Below are 18,533 nucleotides of genomic sequence, written 5' to 3'. Positions count from 1 at the left end.
CCAGTCAGAATGGCCAGTATCAAAAAGATAATAACATGTTGGTAAGGATTTGGAGAAAGAGAACTTTTGTGAAGTGTTAGTGGAAATGTAAACTGGTATAGCTGCTCTGGAAAACAATATGGAGGTTCCTCAAAAAATTAAAAATAAAAATATCATATGATCAGTAATTCTACTACTGGGTATTTACCCAAAGAAAATGAAAACACTAATTCAGATCCAGTAATTGCATTGCTGGGTATTTACCCCCAAAATACTAAAACACTAATTCAAAGGGATACATGCACCACAATGTTTGTTGTAGCAGTATTTACAATAGCCAAATTATGGGAGCAACCCAACTGTCCATTATGATGATGATGAATGGATAAAGAAGATGTAGCATACACACAAATTTTATATATATATATATATATATATATATATATATACACATATATGTATATATATAATGAAATATTACTCAGCCATTAAAAAAGAATGAAGTCTTGCCATTTACAACAACATGGATGGAGCTAGAGAGTATAATGGTACGTGAAATATTACTCAGAGAAAAACAGATACCATATGATTTCACTCATATGTAGAATTTAAAAAAACAAAACAAAGAACCAAAAGAAAAAAAAATGAGAGAGATAAACCAAGAAACAAAGTCTTAACTATACAGAACAAACTGATGGTTACTAGAGGGGTAGTGTATGGGAAATTGAGTAAAATAGGTGAAGACAATTAATAGTAAACTTGTCATGATAAGCACTGAGTAATGTATAGAACTGCTGAATCACTGCATCATATGTCTGAAGCTAATATAACACTCTATGTTAACTATACTGGAATTTTTAAAAATTAATTTTAAAAACGTATATGTACCCCTATGTTCATTGCATCATTATTTACAATAGCCAAGATATAGAAACAACCCAAATATCCATCAATAGATGAATAGTTAATGAAGATGTGATATCTATATAAAGTAATTATATATATTATGTTATCTGTTATATAGAAATATACATATATAATACCTATGATCCTAGGGAAATTAACCAAAAATTATTTTCAATATTATTTATTGAAGTAGAAATCTGAAAAGTTATATTAAATATAGACATAATAGTATTAATAGCACCTAACCACTGAATAATGAAGCATTGAAAATAAAGTAGCTATCTGTGGTTATAATAAGAGGGTAATTAATTCTAGGGTTGATCAAGAAGGTAGAAGAAGTATCATTGAAATAAGTTATACTAATTATTTATCATGCTTCTTTTTGGCTGGGTCTTACATAGTATCATAAAAGGGAATTAAATATGAAGTAATAAATATAACCAAAATACAGAAATCCATGCCGATGTTGTTAGGTCAAAAGATTTTTCAGTACTTAAAAGTTAATTTGGTATTGACAGTGTAAGACCTCAGATGCTCAATAAATACTTGATGTTCTTTTATTCTATTTGCTTCTTTCCACAGGTGGAGAGGTCCCATACACAACTCTGGCTACTCGAATGATGATGGGGGCTTGGTGGCTATTTGCACTGATTGTCATCTCCTCTTACACAGCAAATCTTGCTGCTTTCCTCACTATTACCCGCATCGAAAGCTCCATCCAGTAAGTAGACAAAGATTTCAGTAGCTACAAAGCTTGAGGAATGATGAGTAGCCAAAGCTTTTTAAATAAATATAAAATATCTGGTAATAAATTTACACCCTTCTTTTGAATAAAGGCTTCATTTTTTGATATGCAAGGATCACTATATTGGTAGAACATTTTTTATAAAGTAGAATTCTGGGTATAATTCTAATATTGTTTCCCACATTTTCCAGGAAGAAAAATACTATTCAGTGTTTCAGCTTCCACAAAGTATGACTATGTTTGGGCAATGTTGTAAAAAGGAAGGAAAAGGAGTCATATTAAAATATATATAACAATACCAGTTTCTGTCTTAAGTCTGCCCCATTGTGCACTGTCTGAGTAAATAGTTGGTTAGACATTAGATGATTGATAAATGACAGGGAAAGAGAGAGAGAGAGAAGGAGGTAGGGGTGTGAGGGAGAGAGGTAAAAAAATCTCTAAAGAGAGAAAACCACATTCTATTTGTCTCTTCATTACATTATAGCTAATGTCATAGCTACTGTGGTAACTATTACTGCTGCTTGTTCAGCTGCAAGTGGTGAGTTAGCACCAACTATGATACACTTACTCAGATCCTAAAAGTTACCGAAGTCAATGACTCCATTCATGATGGCCACTTCCACGAGCTCCGAGAGCCCAAAGGCCTATGATCTAGCACAGCCAATTCTGCTTCGGTGGGTTCATGCCATACAAGCAGCACCACAGTACAACTTCTGCCTTATAAGAACATAATGTTCTATGTATTGTTTCAGAAACATTTTCCTGAAAATGTTTTATTCATCCAAAAACAAATTAGCATGAATCATCTTAGAATTGAAGAACGTTCACTCTCCACAAAACTGACAATTCAAAATTATGAATAATTAGATTTGTTAAGGAATTCAGTAGGGATTTAATTCATCCTTAAAGGAAAACATGAGAGCTCTTCTTCCCTTTAGAAATGTTGTAAATGAAGTCCATTAATAGCCACAAAACTATTATAACACAGTACTAAAAATAAAACCAAGAATGAATGATCTATAAAGAAGTAGGATTATTTTTTTCAATTGCCTGTGGTACACAATTGAAAACCCCAAATTCAACTAATAATCATAACAGACAGTTAATTATTTCATCCAATTACTGAAAGTAGATGAAGAAACAGAAGTTTGCAAGATAAATTCTCAAGACCACATAAACAATAGTGTCAGAGCTAGAAATCTAACCCATGTCGATCCAATACCAATCCATGTCTTACCCACTGAAATTTTTCCTTCTGTAGCATATTTTTACAGTTTGTTTGCCTGATCTGCTTCCCCGGGGTTGTAGGCCTCATGGTGTGTGTGTATGCGAATTATTTAATTGTTACCAGCTTTGCCAGCATTAGTTTGTATCTTGACTTTTATGCAATAGCACTGGGATCAGAAGCCTCTATCAAATTTTTACACCCATAAGGTTTCTCTAAAGGTAAAACCTAATGGAAAAAGATCATAATTTCACATGATGTTTCCCACAAGTATAGCTCCACAATCCACAATAACTGAGCCTTCATTTCTTAAAAAATTATTTCTTTCTAATGCCAGCTCACATTATTAAAAGCCAACAGTGGGTATAATAAATCTCCCTTCCTTCTAATCTTATCAGTAGACTAATTTTGAAAGGGGAAAAATCAGAGCCAAAGGAGTTAAGAGAAGCCTGATTCTCTCCACAAACTTAAAGATATCTTCTAATTTCATGCCTCAGCTGCATTGGTAAACATAATTGCAGGCAGTGTTTCTTGGAAACATTTAAAGTTCTATTTGCAACTAATGTCAAACTTCCTTGAAAAATCCAAAGTTTAATTTTTCTTAGAAAAGACAAAACCTACAATACCATCCAATGTCATGCTCCTTAATCATTTATATCCATAAGATTTGCTCATCACTAAATGAAGCAATGCTTGTCAATGCATCTTTTTCAGTTCATCTTTGCTCTGTCATTGGCATACATATACCAGGCACATGTTCATTCCCAAAATTCAAGGTTGCTTCTCCAGACCCAGAAGGACAGAGCTACTAGAGGAAAGTCAGTGAGAGAGAGGGGAAAAGCTGCTACTTCTTTTTTTTTTTTTAATTTAATTTAATTTTTTTTCAGTGTTCCAAAATTCATTGTTTATCCACGACACCTAGTGCTCCATGCAATACGTGCCCTCCATAATATCCACCACCAGGCTCACCAAACCCCCCACCTTCCTCCCTTCCCAAACCCTCAGTCTGTTTCTCAGAGTCCACAGTCTCTCATGGTTTGTCTCCCCCTCCGATTTCCCCCAACTTACTTCTCCTCTCCATCTCCCAGTGTCTTCCATGTTATTCCTTATGCTCCACAAGTAAGTGAAACCATATGATAATTGACTCTCTCTGCTTGACTTATTTCACTTAGCATGATCTCTTCCAGTTCTGTCCATGTTGATACAAAAGTTGGGTATTCATTCTTTCTGATGGAGGCATAAGACTCCATTGTATATATGAACCATATCTTCTTTAACCATTTGTCTGTTGAAGGGAATCTTGGCTCTTTTCACAGTTAAGCAACTGTGGCCATTGCTGCTATAAGCATTGGGGTACAGATGGCCCTTCTTTTCACTACATCTGTACTTTTGGGATAAATACCCAGTAGTGCAATTGCAGAGTCATAGGGAAGCTCTATTTTTATTTTCTTAAGGAATCTCCACACTGTTTTCCAAAGTGGCTGCACCAACTTGCATTCCCACCAACAGTATAAGAGGGTTCCCCTTTCTCCACATCCTCTCCAACACTTGTTGTTTACTATCTTGTTGATTTTGGCCATTTTGACTGGTGTAAGGTGGTATCTCAGTGTGGTTTTGATTTGAATCTTCCTGATGGCTAATGATGATGAACATTTTTTCATGTGTCTGTTAGCCATTTGTATGTCTTCTTTGGAGAAGTGTCTGTTCATGTCTTCTGCCCATTTTTTGATGTGATTATCTGTTTTGCGTGTGTTGAGTTTGAGGAGTTCTTTATAGATCTTGGATATCAGCCCTTTGTCTGTAGTGGCATTTGCGATTATCTTCTCCCATTCCGTGGGTTGTCTCTTTGTTTTGTTGACTGTTTCTTTTGCTGTGCAGAAGCTTTTTATCTTGCTGAAGTCCCAAAAGTTCATTTTCACTTTTGTTTCCTTTCTCTTTGGAGACATATCTTGAAAGAAGTAGCTGTGGCCGATGTCAAAGAGGTTAGTGCCTACGTTCTTCTCTAGGATTTTGATAAATTCCTGCCTCACATTGAGGTCTTTATCCATTTCGAGTTTATCTTTGTGTATGGTGTAAGAGAATGGTTGAGTTTCATTCTTTTATACATAGCTGTCCAATTTTCCCAGCACCATATGTTGAAGAGACTGTCTTTTTTCCACTGTATGTTTTTTCCTGCTTTGTCAAAGATTGTTTGACTATAGAGTTGAAAAATGCTATCAATGAGATCCAATCTAATCTAAATACTCTAACAGCTAGGGTAACCAAGGTAGAAGATAGAATTAGTGATCTAGAGGGCAAACTGATATAGAAAAAGGATCGGGAAGAGGCATGAAAGAAATAGCTAAGAAGCCATGAAAACAGAATTAGGGAAATAAATGACACCATGACGTTCCAGCGTCAGAAATATTGGGATCCCTGAGGAGGTGGAGAAAAAGAGAAGACTAGAAGATATAGTTGAACAAATTCTGGATGGAAATTTTCCCAGTCTGGGAAATGGAATCAGCGTTCATGTCCTAGAGGTAGAAAGAACACCTCCCAAGATCAGTGAATCTAGAAAGACCTCAAGGCACTTGATTGTGAGACTGATGAATCATAATTTTAGACAAGAGCTTTTCAGAGCAGCTAGGGAGAAGAGATTCCTTACATACAGAGGAAGGTCCATCAGAATAACATCAGACCTGTCCACAGAAACCTGGCAAGCCAGAAAGGGCTGGCAAGACATATTTAGGGCACTAAATGGGAAGAATATGCAGCCAAGAATACTTTATACAGCAAGGTTGACATTCAAAATGGATGGAGAGATAAAGAGCTTCCAAGACTGGCAAGGTTTAGAAGAGTAGGTGACCACCAAGCTGGCACTACAAGAAATATTAAGGAGGGTTCTATAAAAGAAGAAAGAGCCCAAGAGTGACATAGAACAGAAACATACAGAGACAATCTATAGAAACAAGGACTTCACAGGCAAGATGATGTCAATAAAAATGTATCTTTCAATAATCACTTTCAACGTGAATGGCCTAAACACTCCCATAAAACGGCACAGGGTTGCAGATTGGATAAAATGACAGGACCTATCCATATGCTGTCTACAAGATACCCATTTGGAACCTCAGGATACATCCAGACTGAAAGTAAAAGGATGGAGAAACATCTTTCATGCCAATGAGCCTCAAAAGAAAGCTGGGGGAGTGATTCTCATATCAGATAAATTAGATTTTAAACTAAAGACTGTAGTCAGACACAAGGAAGAACACTACATCATTCTTAAAGGGTCTATCCACCAACAAGATCTAACAATTGTTAATATGCCCCCAATACAGGAGCAGCCAACTACAAAAAACAACTGTTAATCAAGATAAAGGGACATACTGATATGAATACATTCATAGTAGGGGATCTTAACACGCCACTCTCAGTAACAGGCAGATCATCCAAGCAGAAAATCAATAAAGAAACAAGAGCATTGAATGGGACACATTAGACCGATGGACCTCATAGATACATACAGAACATTCCACCCTAAAACAACTGAATACTCATTCTTCTCGAGTGCACATGGAATTTTCTCCAGAATAGATCACATACTGGGTCACAAATCAGGGCTCAACTGATACCAAAAGATTGAGATTATTCCCTGCATGTTCTCAGACCACAATGCTTTGAAACTGGAGCTCAACCACAAGAAAAAGTTTGGAAGGAATTCAAACACTTGGAAGCTAAAGACCACCCTGCTTAAGAATGTTTGGATCAACCAGGAAATCAAAGAAGAACTTATACAATTCATGAAAACCAATGAGAATGAAGACACTTTGGTCCAAAACCTATGGGATATGACAAAGGCGGTCCTAAGGAAGAAATACATAGCCATCCAAGCCTCCCTCAAGAAAACTGAAAAATCCAGAACACACCAGTTCTCTTTACACCTTAAAGAACTGGAGAATCAACAACAAATTAAGCCAACCCCACACACAAGAAGGGAAATAATCAAGATTAAATCAGAGATCAATGAGATAGAAACTAAAGATGGAGTAGAACACATCAATGAACTAGAAGCTGGTTTTCTGAAGAATCAATAAGATCGATAAACCATTGGCCAAACTAATCCAAAAGAAAAGAGAGAGGACCCAAATTAATAAAATTATGGATGAAAAGGGAGAGATCACAACTAACACCAAGGAAATAGAAACAATCATCAGAAATTATTACCAGGGCGCCTGGGTGGCTCAGTGGTTAAAGCCTCTGCCTTCGGCTCAGGTCATGATCTCAGGGTCCTGGGATTGAGTCCCGCATCGGGCTCTCTGCTCGGCGGGGAGCCTGCCTCCTCCTCCTGTCTCTGTCTCTGCCTGCCTCTCTGTCTACTTGTGATCTGTCTGTCAAATAAATTAAAAAAAATATATATATATACCATTAGAAATTATTACCAACAGTTATATGCCAATAAGTTAAGCAACCTAGACAAAATGGAGGCATTCCTGGAAACCTATTAACTTCCAAAACTGAATTGGGAAGAAACTGACAACTTGAATAGACCAATATCTAGTAAAGAGATTGAGGCAATCAATCAAAACCTCCTAAAAATCAAGATCAAATCAAGATCAAAAATCAAGATCATAAACCTCCTAAAAAACAAGAGCCCAGGACCTGACAGGTTCCCTGGAGAATTCTACCAAACATTCAAAGAAGAAATAATACCTATTCTCCTGAAGCTGTTTCAAAAAATAGAAACAGAAGGAAAACTTCCAGACTCTTTCTATGAAGACAGCATTACCCTGACTCCCAAATCAGACAAAGACCCCACCAAAAAGGGGAATTTCAGACCAATATCCCTGATGAATATGGATGCTAAGATTCTCAACAAGATCTTAGCTAATAGGATCCAACAGTACATTAAAAAGATTATCCACCATGACCAGGTGGGATTTACCCATGGGATACAAGGGTGGTTCAACATTTGCAAATCAATCAATGTGATGGAACAAATCAATAAGAGAAGAGAGAAGGACCACATGGTCCTCTCAATTGATTCAGAAAAAGCACTTCACAAGATACAGTATCCGTTCCTGATTAAAACGCTTCAAAGGATAGGGATAGAGGGAACATTCCATAACTTCATAAAATCTATCCATGAAAAACCCACAGTGAATATCATCCTCAATGGGGAAAAGCTGACAGCCTTCCCTTGGAGATCAGGAATACAACAAGGATGTCCACTCTCGCCACTGTTGTTCAACATAGTACTAGAAGTCCTAGCAACAGCAATAAGACAACAAAAAGAGATAAAAGATATTCAAACAGGCAAAGAAGAAGTCAAACTCTCTCTCTTTGCAGATGACATGATACTTTATATAGAAAAACCAAACTCCACCCCCAAACTTCTAACACTCATACAGCAATTCAGTAATGTGGCAGGATACAAAATCAATGTACAGAAATCAGTTGTTTTCTTATACACTAACAATGAAAATATAGAAAGGGAAATTAGAAAAAAGCTGCTACTTCTAAATAGATATTGGACAGAAACTTACAGTTTGGTAAGAGAAATCCAATAGATTTATTCTTGGGAGACTGAATACATTTTACAAAATTTATCCCTTTTTCAAAATTAAATATTTATCCACATCTAACCTTCTAGTTGGCACTTGCCATTAATTAAAATTTGAGAGTGGATTTTCCCTGAAAAAGTAATTCCCAAGTTTAATTTTATACCCCTTCAAGGATAACTATGTTCTGCTGCCTGATATGATGTCATATGACAGATGATGATAAGTTGGAATGGGTAATATTGAGGTATACAGTTCAATTTCTAAAGGAAAAAATAGGCAATTTCTACAAGACTCTAATGACATTTGGACTTGTTCATTGTGATCGAATGGTAATAACATGTAGCTAATTGCTTTTAGATATCTAGCAAATGAAATGAACATTTTCCTACTGGTAACCAGGCTAAAATTGGCAATGATGTTATGGAGTATCTGAAATGTTGAAGGTAATATCAGAGTAAACACTGGGTAATAACATTATGAACATTAGTTCCATTAGTCTTTGTTGTGTTGCAGTTTTCAAAAACCTACTTCTTTCCTACATAAGGTGAAAAGAGCTATGAGGGAAATCACAGTTGTACAACTATAGTCATTAATAACTTTAGAATCAGATTGGTCTTTGGTGGTGAAACTTGAGGTCTTTCAATTCCTGGGGCTATAAGTAAGCTTGGGTATGTTCAAAGGGATCCCAAAATCCCATCATATTTTTGTGTTTAAAGCATTCATTCACCAAAATGTTTGAGGTTGGACTAAACAAATATTGACTTCATGTAGTCACTGAATAAACTAATTTAGGATAAATTTCTTTCCAAGTATATGCAAAAAGAGATCCATATTCTGTCTTATCATTGGAGGATAATCCTTTTTCCTTAGCATTCCAATAACAGGACTTTTGTATCCACATTTGCTCACATTTGGAAAAGAAAAAAAAAAAAATTAAGCAGTTGTTTTTCTCAGTGCTACACAACAGACTATGAGCTAGCCCTAGGCTTAGAAATCTAAATCTGTCACCAGGTTTTGGTACAGAGAGAATGGTAGAACTGGCAAGTGCTCTCTAATGAAATTATTTCTTTCTTTCCTTTGCCTCTACAAAACTATGTAACTATATTTAGCAAGTTCCTATTCAAAGAGATCGTTACAATCCTGCTGTTTGAAAATGGAGGTATTTCTAACTATAAAAGCTAAATAAATATATTAGCTTCATTCATTTAATTCAACTGAATATATATATCATATATGTATATATGAATATACATACATATACATATGTATGTCTCTCTCTCTCTACACACACACACACACACACACACACACACACACACACACACAGCATGATAGGTATTGAGTCTAAAAAGATATTTAGATATTATCCCTGAGTCACAATTTAGTTAGAGACAGAGCAGTATAGAATTTAATGACATAGGAACTATGATAGATTTATTTGTGAAATGCTGTGTGAACACAGGAAAGGAGTGATTTAATTCAATAACTTGGAGAAGGGGGGAGGAGATGGAGAAAAAAACTATCAGGCATCAGAGAGATATTATCTGAGCGTTTGATCTCGAAAGATGAATTTCAAAAGACTGAAGAGGTGCCTTACTGGAGAATATTTGCAAAAGCAAGAGAGATATGAAATTCCCAGGAGAGTGTCTAGCAAGGGGCAGATGTTCAAAATCTGTTAATTTCCTTCCTGGATTGAGATAGGTGATGTGAGAGTGGCAGGAAATGAAATAGAAAAGGGAAGCGGAACAAAATCCTGAAAAGCATGATAACGCTTGTTGAAGAATTTGGAATTTTTCCTGGGGATAATGGAGAGTGACATCATTGAGAAAGACAGCTTTATCTGTGGAGAGGAGCTTGGATGGGACAGAAAAGATGTAGAAGTGTATGGAAGCTAGTAAGCTTCTATCTAATATAAACCTGAACCATATATCTTCTTGTTTCAGGGCTGTTTAATTTGAAAATACCAAAGGTTTAAGGAAATTTAAGAGAAATGTGACTTGAGAAAATTTGTATCTCTAGGCTAACAGTTACATTTATAGCAGATGCAGGAATATTGACTTATTTTATTTTTCAAGATTTTTAAACAGAAACTGTGGTTGATTACCTCATAACTAAAGAGGTACAGAAGAGGAGAGTTACTAATGTGAGAAAATTCTAGAATCGCTCTGGTTGGATGACTTTTCAGATGCAATTTTGCAGAAAAGCTGCATCTCAATGTCTGCTATTCATGGATTGTATCCTGCCTGTTCATTATTTTTAGCCTCTAGCCATCAAAAAATAAATCAGACTTATTTTTAGTAAATTCAATACATTTTCAAAGTAATACAGGGCTATACTGAGAAAATAGGAAAATACCATGAATTTTGAAGGACAAAATATTGATAATCCATAGTTTGTCATATTGCAATATGTTACAATAATATTTAAACAAGCTTTTTTTTTAAACAATTTGTTTTGAAGTAATTATATATACACAGGAAGTTGTGAAGATAAGCATAGTAAGTTCCCATGTACCCTTCACCTAGTTTCCCCCCCATGGTTACATCTTAAGTAATTATAGTATAATATCAAACTAAGGAAATTGACATGGATACAATCCATGCAATTAGTTCTATGCCATTTTATTACTTTACAGAATGTAAAACCACCACTGCAATAGATGTAGAACTATCCTAACATTACAAAAATCTCCCTCATTCTACACTCACTCCTTCTCTACCATCCCCAGACCTAGTAATAACTAATATGTCCTCCATTCCTGTGATTTTTATTCTTTCAAGAGTGCTCTGTAAGTTGAATCATACAGTATGTGGCCTTTTAAAATAGCCCTTTTTCCCCCTCTCAGCATAATGCCCTTGAGATCTATCCAAGTTGTTGCATGGATCATTAGTTCATTGCTTTTTATTGCCAAGCAGTAATCTCTGGTATGGATGGATCAGTGTGTTTAACAGTTTATCTATTGCATAGAATTGTTGATTCTAAGTTTTTGGCTATTACAAATGAAGTTGCTAAGGACATTTATGTGCATATCTGTTTTTGAATAGATATGTTTTCATTTCTCTAGCATAAATGCCCAGGGGTACGATCCCTAGTCTCCTTGCTGACTGTTTCATTTCTTATTCTTTTCCTCTTACTTCAACTATTACCACCCCCTATTGCATTCTCTTCTCATTTAAGCTTACGATCCAGGGTGGCGTCCAGGTGGTTACCTTCCTCCATTCTTAAAATTAGTTTGGAAACCTCATTTATTACCACATCCAATCAAAATAAAGTACAACTCCAGAGCCCAGCATATGGAACCCTTCAAAAGCTGACCCGGGCTCATTTCTTTACTGACACCAACTGTAATCTATCCTCATACTTGTTCATGCTCCAGTGAAGCCACTCTTGGAGGACATTTCATACTTCTGTGGAGCTCACATACTGTTCCCTTTCCTTAAATGACCCAGATCTCCCTTCTCTTGTGGCATCATCCATTGGCACAAACAATTAGCCATTGCATCGTGTCTTCTCTTTGAGAGCATAAATTCTTCAAAGGCAAGGGCTATGCCATATTCACATTTGTACCCCAGTGTGTCCACGAATGCCTGGTGCATGGTATTAATAATAACAGCGCCTAGTATTATTGGGTGATTTGCTATATGACAGACATCTCCCTAAACACTTTGCTTAGATTTTCTCATTTAATCTTCTTAATGGCCCCATAAGAGATATATTATTCTCATCTCCATTTTGAAGACAATAAACCAAAAGTTAAGATAGTAAACCCAGGCAATCTGGCACTAGAAACCTTGTCCTAATCGATGGACCATATTATGTACAATTAGCAAATACTCTAAACCTTTATCAAATGAAATAAACAAATGAATGAGTGAGTGAATGAAAACCATAGGGTCACGGTAAGTTTTCTGAAAAATAAAAGAGTTCTGCAGGGAAGAATCAATGGCTGAATTATATTTAGCTAAGTTAATTTCAGATATTTCTAAGTTATGTGGTATCCTAGAAACAGGCGCAGGAGACCATGAATTTAAATAAATCTGCATCCAAATCCTTTGCCGCTTATTAGTTGAATGATCTTGTCATTTTCCATAATCATTTTAAGCCTCATTCTCCCTAAGGGTAAAAAGTTAATGGGTTCAACTTCATAGGTTTAATGTAAAGAATAAATGGGAAACAAAGAGTCATAAATAACAGCATAGTTTCCAGATATACCCTGCATTTGCTTCCGTTTTTCTCCTTGTTCTCTAGGAGATCATGTGGACTCCTTGGACAGTTCTTCCCTCCACCCTTTTTGGTGGTGCTAATCACTATCACTTTTACTATTTTGTCCACAATTCCATACACTCAGTTATTCCCTCTACCTGCTCCCTTAGCCCGCGAAGTTCCTTGTTGTTGCTGCCCTGGCTTCTGGCACAGATGTCCCTGCCCTTCCTCATAGTCCATCTTCCTGGCTGTTGTCTTCTTGTCACACCATTTAATCCTCCAAGCCCCCAAACAGGAAATCTAGCCTTGGGAGTCTGGATGGGCAGCACCAGCTTGTCCCACCCCCAATGGAATCTTTAGCCCAGGCTGTCACCATGTTCATGCCAAAGGCTTCCCCTCCCCAAGGAATGCTTCAGGCCATTCCCTACTTCATCCACACAGGACTATCTCCTCTCTTTCTAGACCTGCACTTTCCATACTACCTTGATGAGTAGTTTCCTGCCCAGTGGGTTATCTTCTTTGCAGAGCTTTTTAAAATTTTGAAAGCTCTTCCTGAATAGAGGGAAAGAAGGTAGGATTAACATAGGAATGATGTGGCAGGGTAGAGTGCTGAGTCCCTTTTTGTTAAAAGAAGAAGGAGGAGGAGGAGGAGGAAGAGGAGGAGGAGAAAAAAAAAAAAAAAACACTGTCAGGAAGCCTTATCCAAATGTAAATATAAATAGGGACCTGGCTGAATAATTCACTGTTCTCACCTTAGCTTGATTAACCATCACTACAGTCAAGGTCTGGCTGCTGCTGATAGTAACTGCACTGACCCTGGGTCAGGACGTCTGGTTGTCAGGCAAGTTTTCTCTTTAAACTCCTCTTTCATCGGCCCTCTCCTAGCACTGCTCATGTGTTACTTTCTCTGTGTCGCTTTCGCCACAGGGCTTATAACTAGATTCAGTGTCTCTCCTTTTTTTTAACCACTTTGTCTCTACCTGGCTTATACCCTGAGTTACCTCATGCTGAGGCAGTATTCTGCTTGTTTTACCTTCTCAATTAAAACATATATTCTTGAACATAGTTTCATCACCTTTGCATCAGTACAGTACCTTCCTTAGGTAGTAATTTACTGAGCACATAGTTAGTTGCAGTTCATTAAATTATGAACCAGAAAGGGGTTTCTTAGAATCTGGCCTGAGACTGTGGAACCTCACGACTTGTTTATAAACCTCACAACAAATCAGAAAGAAATAGGAAAGCCATTTTTATGCGCCATTATTCCAGAATAAGAGAAGGAGCCCCCAAATGGTGTGCCATTGAGGTTTTCTTAGTGGCTCACCCACTTCAGGCTTCCAGTGGGAGGCTACCTCATAGCTCTCAGCAGGGAATTGCACACTTTATTAGGAACAGCCAAAATCAAGGTCGCTGAAGTGAGCTGGGCCTGATTCATACCACTTTTATGTTTCAGTTTAGTACAGAATTGTATAGGCTCAGCTTCAGAGTACACAGACACTACAGACAGAGGAAGACATTCATCCCCTTCCTCTGTATTGTTTGGTGTTGAAATGGCTTACTTGTCAAAGCACTTAAATACCACAGTGATGGATGTTTTATATACATATAGCCATCTAGATATTATAGACCATGATTTTCTCTCTTTTTGAAAAAAATAAAAACTCTCAGAGTTTTTCAAAGCCACCCTTCAGTGAGCATTTAATTAAAAGTTGTCTCCTACTTTATTTGTGACTCCCAGGGACAAGGCTGTATTAGCATCGCTATAGATTCTTATTTACACTAAGCTCACCAAGATGAAAACTTCCCCAAACTATTAAGTGCCCACAACCCCTAACTTGATCTTCTTCTTGACAAGCAATTATTCTAAGCAAGTCAAGTCCTCCGCTCTTTCTTTCTCCCCAACCTTCATTATCCAAACCCAGAAACCTATTAAGAACTTGAAAATATAAATTACTGTCTCCTATTTCTTGTTGTTTTCCTTCCTTACCTGAAATCAGCTGAATCATGAAATTCTATCTACCACAAGTATGTGGATATGACAAAAGCCCTATGCTCGGGAGTACGTGGCTGAGTCATTTCAGAAGAGCTAGTTGGAGTATGGGGCATGTGATTGTGAAACTAACGTAGGAAGAGTATGTGATAGAAATAGTGACAGTGGGATCAGCAGGCAGGACTGTAGTGCAGAACAATGCTGAAGGAGACTAGAGACCTAGTTCAAGCGTTCTTATTCTTGTTACTAAAGAATAAGGCAAGTTTTTAAACCACTTTGTACTTACCTTTCTGTCTTTAAAAATGTGATCCATTCTTGTTCTCACTTCACAAATATTGTTCCACAGTTTGGATTAAATTATTTTCAATGTCCCTTCAACTAGACAAGTCTCTATCAACCACACAAATGAGATAGCTTATTAAACAAAGTCCAAGATAACAGACAAAAATACATTCACATATTTTTAAACTTACAATTTTTAAATTTATTTTATTTTATTTATTCATTTGACACAGAAAGAGAGCACAAACAAGGGGAGCAGCCGGCAGAGGGAGAGGGAGAAGCAGGCTCCCCGTTGAGCAGGGAGCATGATGTGAGGCTTGATCCCAGCATCCTGGGATCATGACCTGAGTTGAAGGCAAACACTTAACTGACTGAGCCACCCAGGTGCCCCTCACATATTATTTTTATAAAAGAAATCCTAGATTGTAAGGCAGAACTGAAAGGAAACTCTTGGTTTGCCATATCTTCTTCTTTTTTTTTTTTTTCTTTATTTCTGTTTCTCTTGTCTTACCTTTCTTTTCCTACCTTCTCCGTCACACCAGCAATCTTGATGGGCTGACCTCCACCCTCTACTAAGTGTCTGTTTGACCCCATTAGTTCTCTGATCCTCTTAGCTGCTCCGCAAGCTCCTGTCATCTAAAGACATTCAATTTATTTTTAATGACTTTCTCCTTCACTCCTACACACACACCCTATTACAGACCCTACTTCTCAAACCCTGATCTTTAAACCTAAGGAAAAAGTTTAAAAATCGCCATATACACCTGATCATGGCAAGTGATGAAGAAGATAAAGAACAGATTGCAAGTGGCTTCCTGGGCCACTTTTTCAGAGGAAGACTGCCATTTTCTCAAAGCAATGCTACAGAATCCTCAGGATTGCTGCTGAATGGGGCAGGGATTGGGGTTGGGGGTGGGCATACCTTTCCAAAACATTTTGGGCATTTATAATCTGAATGGCTATTAATAAGACCTGACTCTGAACATCAGGACATGCATTTTGTGCATAGTTTGAGTCAAAATTTATCAAAAAAGAAATATACCTAATTGGAAATAGAGCATAAACAATACTTTTTTGGAGACATCCACAGATCTACTACACTGGGAAGAAGGAAAATATATTTTGTATTTGGGAAATTTTAAGTAATCAGTAGAAACCTGGTCTCCTGCTCTGTGCTATGAAGAGCCAGGCAGGATCTTTGTTTTTAGATAGATTCATTAGAATCTTCCTTGAAACGATGACCTTCCACTTTACTTTGACAGTAGTGTTCTACTGGGTCTTTAAATAGGCTATTAAATTTGCCCTGCTGTTACTCTTGGTCACTTCTTTCTCTTCAGGTATCTCTTTCCACTATGAATAACTTGATAATGTGATTAAAGTTTTTGAACTCCTTAAAAAAAGTTACAGGGGAAAAAAATTACAAATTACTATTGATTCCTCATTTGAATCTATATTGTATTTTATTTGGGTCATTTTTTGTGTAGTAGTATTATGTATTATTGTATCAGAGCTTGTTAGGCTATATGTGAGGTTATGATCAATGGTTCAATGTCAGCCTTGGAGGGTATATTGAATAAAGTTTTTCCCATAAGTCAGCACTGGCCTTGATTCTAAGGAACATTTTTGGTGTTGATTAGAAGTATAGAATAGGGAGTAAGCTTATTAAACATGCAGATTACCTTATATTGAGTAGGGGTGGTTATTGACTAGAACCCACACTGCAATAATTCATAAAGACTTTGGCAAATTAAACAAGGTGATTATAAGTGAGACGGGGCTTAATAGGCACAAATATGTAATAATTCACTCAGAGATGGAAAAAAGCAGTGTGTCTGTTTATGTGTGTGTATGTGTGTGTATTTATGAAAATTTAAAACTGGAGGTGAAGACAGTTTCAGAATGAATCATTTGTCAATTACAAATTGAAATGAAATGTTGGTGTTTATGAACAAAATGGCCAAAGTCACCTAGCAGTGTAAAAGTTGTTAGGGCTTTTTAAGCACTATCATGACCTATTTATGAGGTCCATAAATTTTGCAAAAATTACCATAGAAAAGGAAAAGATGCCTTAGCTAATAACCATGTAAAAAAAATGAGTAATAGATCCTGTGGGTAAGAACCACAGGAATTTAGTGCTTAACTCAATAAGGAAAAGGTTAAAAGATGAAAATGAAAAAGTGTTTTATTATATAAAGAAATATTGTACTGGAGGTGGTGAGTAGCTATTGTCCATTTTCACTGAGAAGAAAATGAGAGGCTTATGTGAAATAGGCAAGTTTTAGGTTAGGCATGAATGAGAACTTTCTGGTGTTAAGTTTCCTAAGTCAGTGAAGTGCCTAAGGAAGAAGAATAAAGTCCATTTTGGAGATTGGCTTTTATACCTTAAGATATAGCATCGAATTATGTGATACCTCCAGGAACTCCTCCAAACTCTCTGATGTTATGATTTTATTAGGGTTCTCTCTTAACACCATTTAGAAATTTTTTTGATCCTCAGGGAAATTCATGGGAATTAGTCAGGTCTTTCCTGTATTTTCAATGATGTAAAAACATAAAAATGTATTATTCTATTGAAGTCTGTTGAAATACTTGAGGATATCATCTTAACAAAAATTTTATAATCAGCTTATAGTCAATAGTGGCATTATGAAATGCTGACCATACAAATTTAGGATAATTCCATATTTGTTCATAGTGTCCTGGGGTAAATAAATATTGCATCTTTTTCATGGTATCTCAGGAAGAAACTGTACATACTATCTTCCTTACACAGATAATTGCAGGCTAATTAAATTCATAGAATACTGGGGCCTTTTGTATGAGATTCACAGAATACTGGGGCCTTTTGTAATGAATTATTATCTATATATATAATGAAAGGCTACTTTAGTTAACTAATAAACTATTTAAAATTAGAGAGCAGGTTCATAAATGACAATTCTGTTAGCAGGTAGAAAAATACAGTGTCTTTCACATATCAGGATTTAGGATTCATGATGTGACAAAATTAGTTCCTAGCTTATAATGTGGGTCAACAAGTCAGAGAAGTCAACCAGATTTTCCATATTTTCTCACATCTGTATAACATTGTCATTTTTTGAGAGAATTTAAGAATCAGTTTTATTATGTCTAACAGCAATATAAAAGATGAGTGTTTCCATCCTCCTTTGTGGTCTCTAAGATGATCTGTCATATCCACAAGCCAAATCAACTTTTAAACATGCCACAGGAATACAAGTCTCTCCAAGTGCAGGAAGATAACTAGCTTGTGATATCCAGTTTTATCATCTCATCTATATATATATATGAATTTTCAATATGACCTGTGACCATCTTATCTAGAGCGCATGGCAGACGGGGATGCCCCAACTACTCTGTGAGGGAGAAGGTGTAGGATATTTCTAAATCTCTCAGGAAGTCCTTGAGAGTCATCTTGGTGCCCAGTGATCCACCATGTAGGGACAGCATTCAGAAGGGAGAAGTGTCCTCTTCATGAGTACTACTATACTTTTTCTAGACCAAGCATACTTGAAACATAAGCCATAGAAACATTTTTCTAGATGTCTTCTCAGGCACAGAAAACAAAAGCAAAATTAACCCATTGGGACCATACCAAAATAAAAAGGTTTCTCACAGCAAAGGAAACTGCGAACAAAACAA

General features: G+C 36.5%; 1 protein-coding gene across 2 annotated transcripts in view; it reads left to right on the top strand.

Moving 5' to 3' along the window:
• LOC111155139 (glutamate ionotropic receptor delta type subunit 2) overlaps positions 1-18,533 on the top strand; it is a 1,452,064-nt gene that overhangs the window by 1,224,662 nt on the left and 208,869 nt on the right. For both annotated transcript variants that reach the window (XM_022515215.1, XM_022515223.1), the window contains one exon: positions 1,468-1,606. In XM_022515215.1, the coding sequence (XP_022370923.1) occupies positions 1,468-1,606 (139 nt within the window). The remainder of the gene's footprint in view (positions 1-1,467; positions 1,607-18,533) is intronic.

Source organism: Enhydra lutris, unplaced genomic scaffold (assembly GCF_002288905.1).
Source record: "Enhydra lutris kenyoni isolate GAN:26980312 unplaced genomic scaffold, ASM228890v2 scaffoldscaffold3, whole genome shotgun sequence".
NCBI lineage: Eukaryota > Metazoa > Chordata > Mammalia > Carnivora > Mustelidae > Enhydra > Enhydra lutris.
The sequence above is the reverse complement of the archived record's forward strand: the minus strand, read 5'-3'. Positions and strand labels throughout refer to the sequence as shown.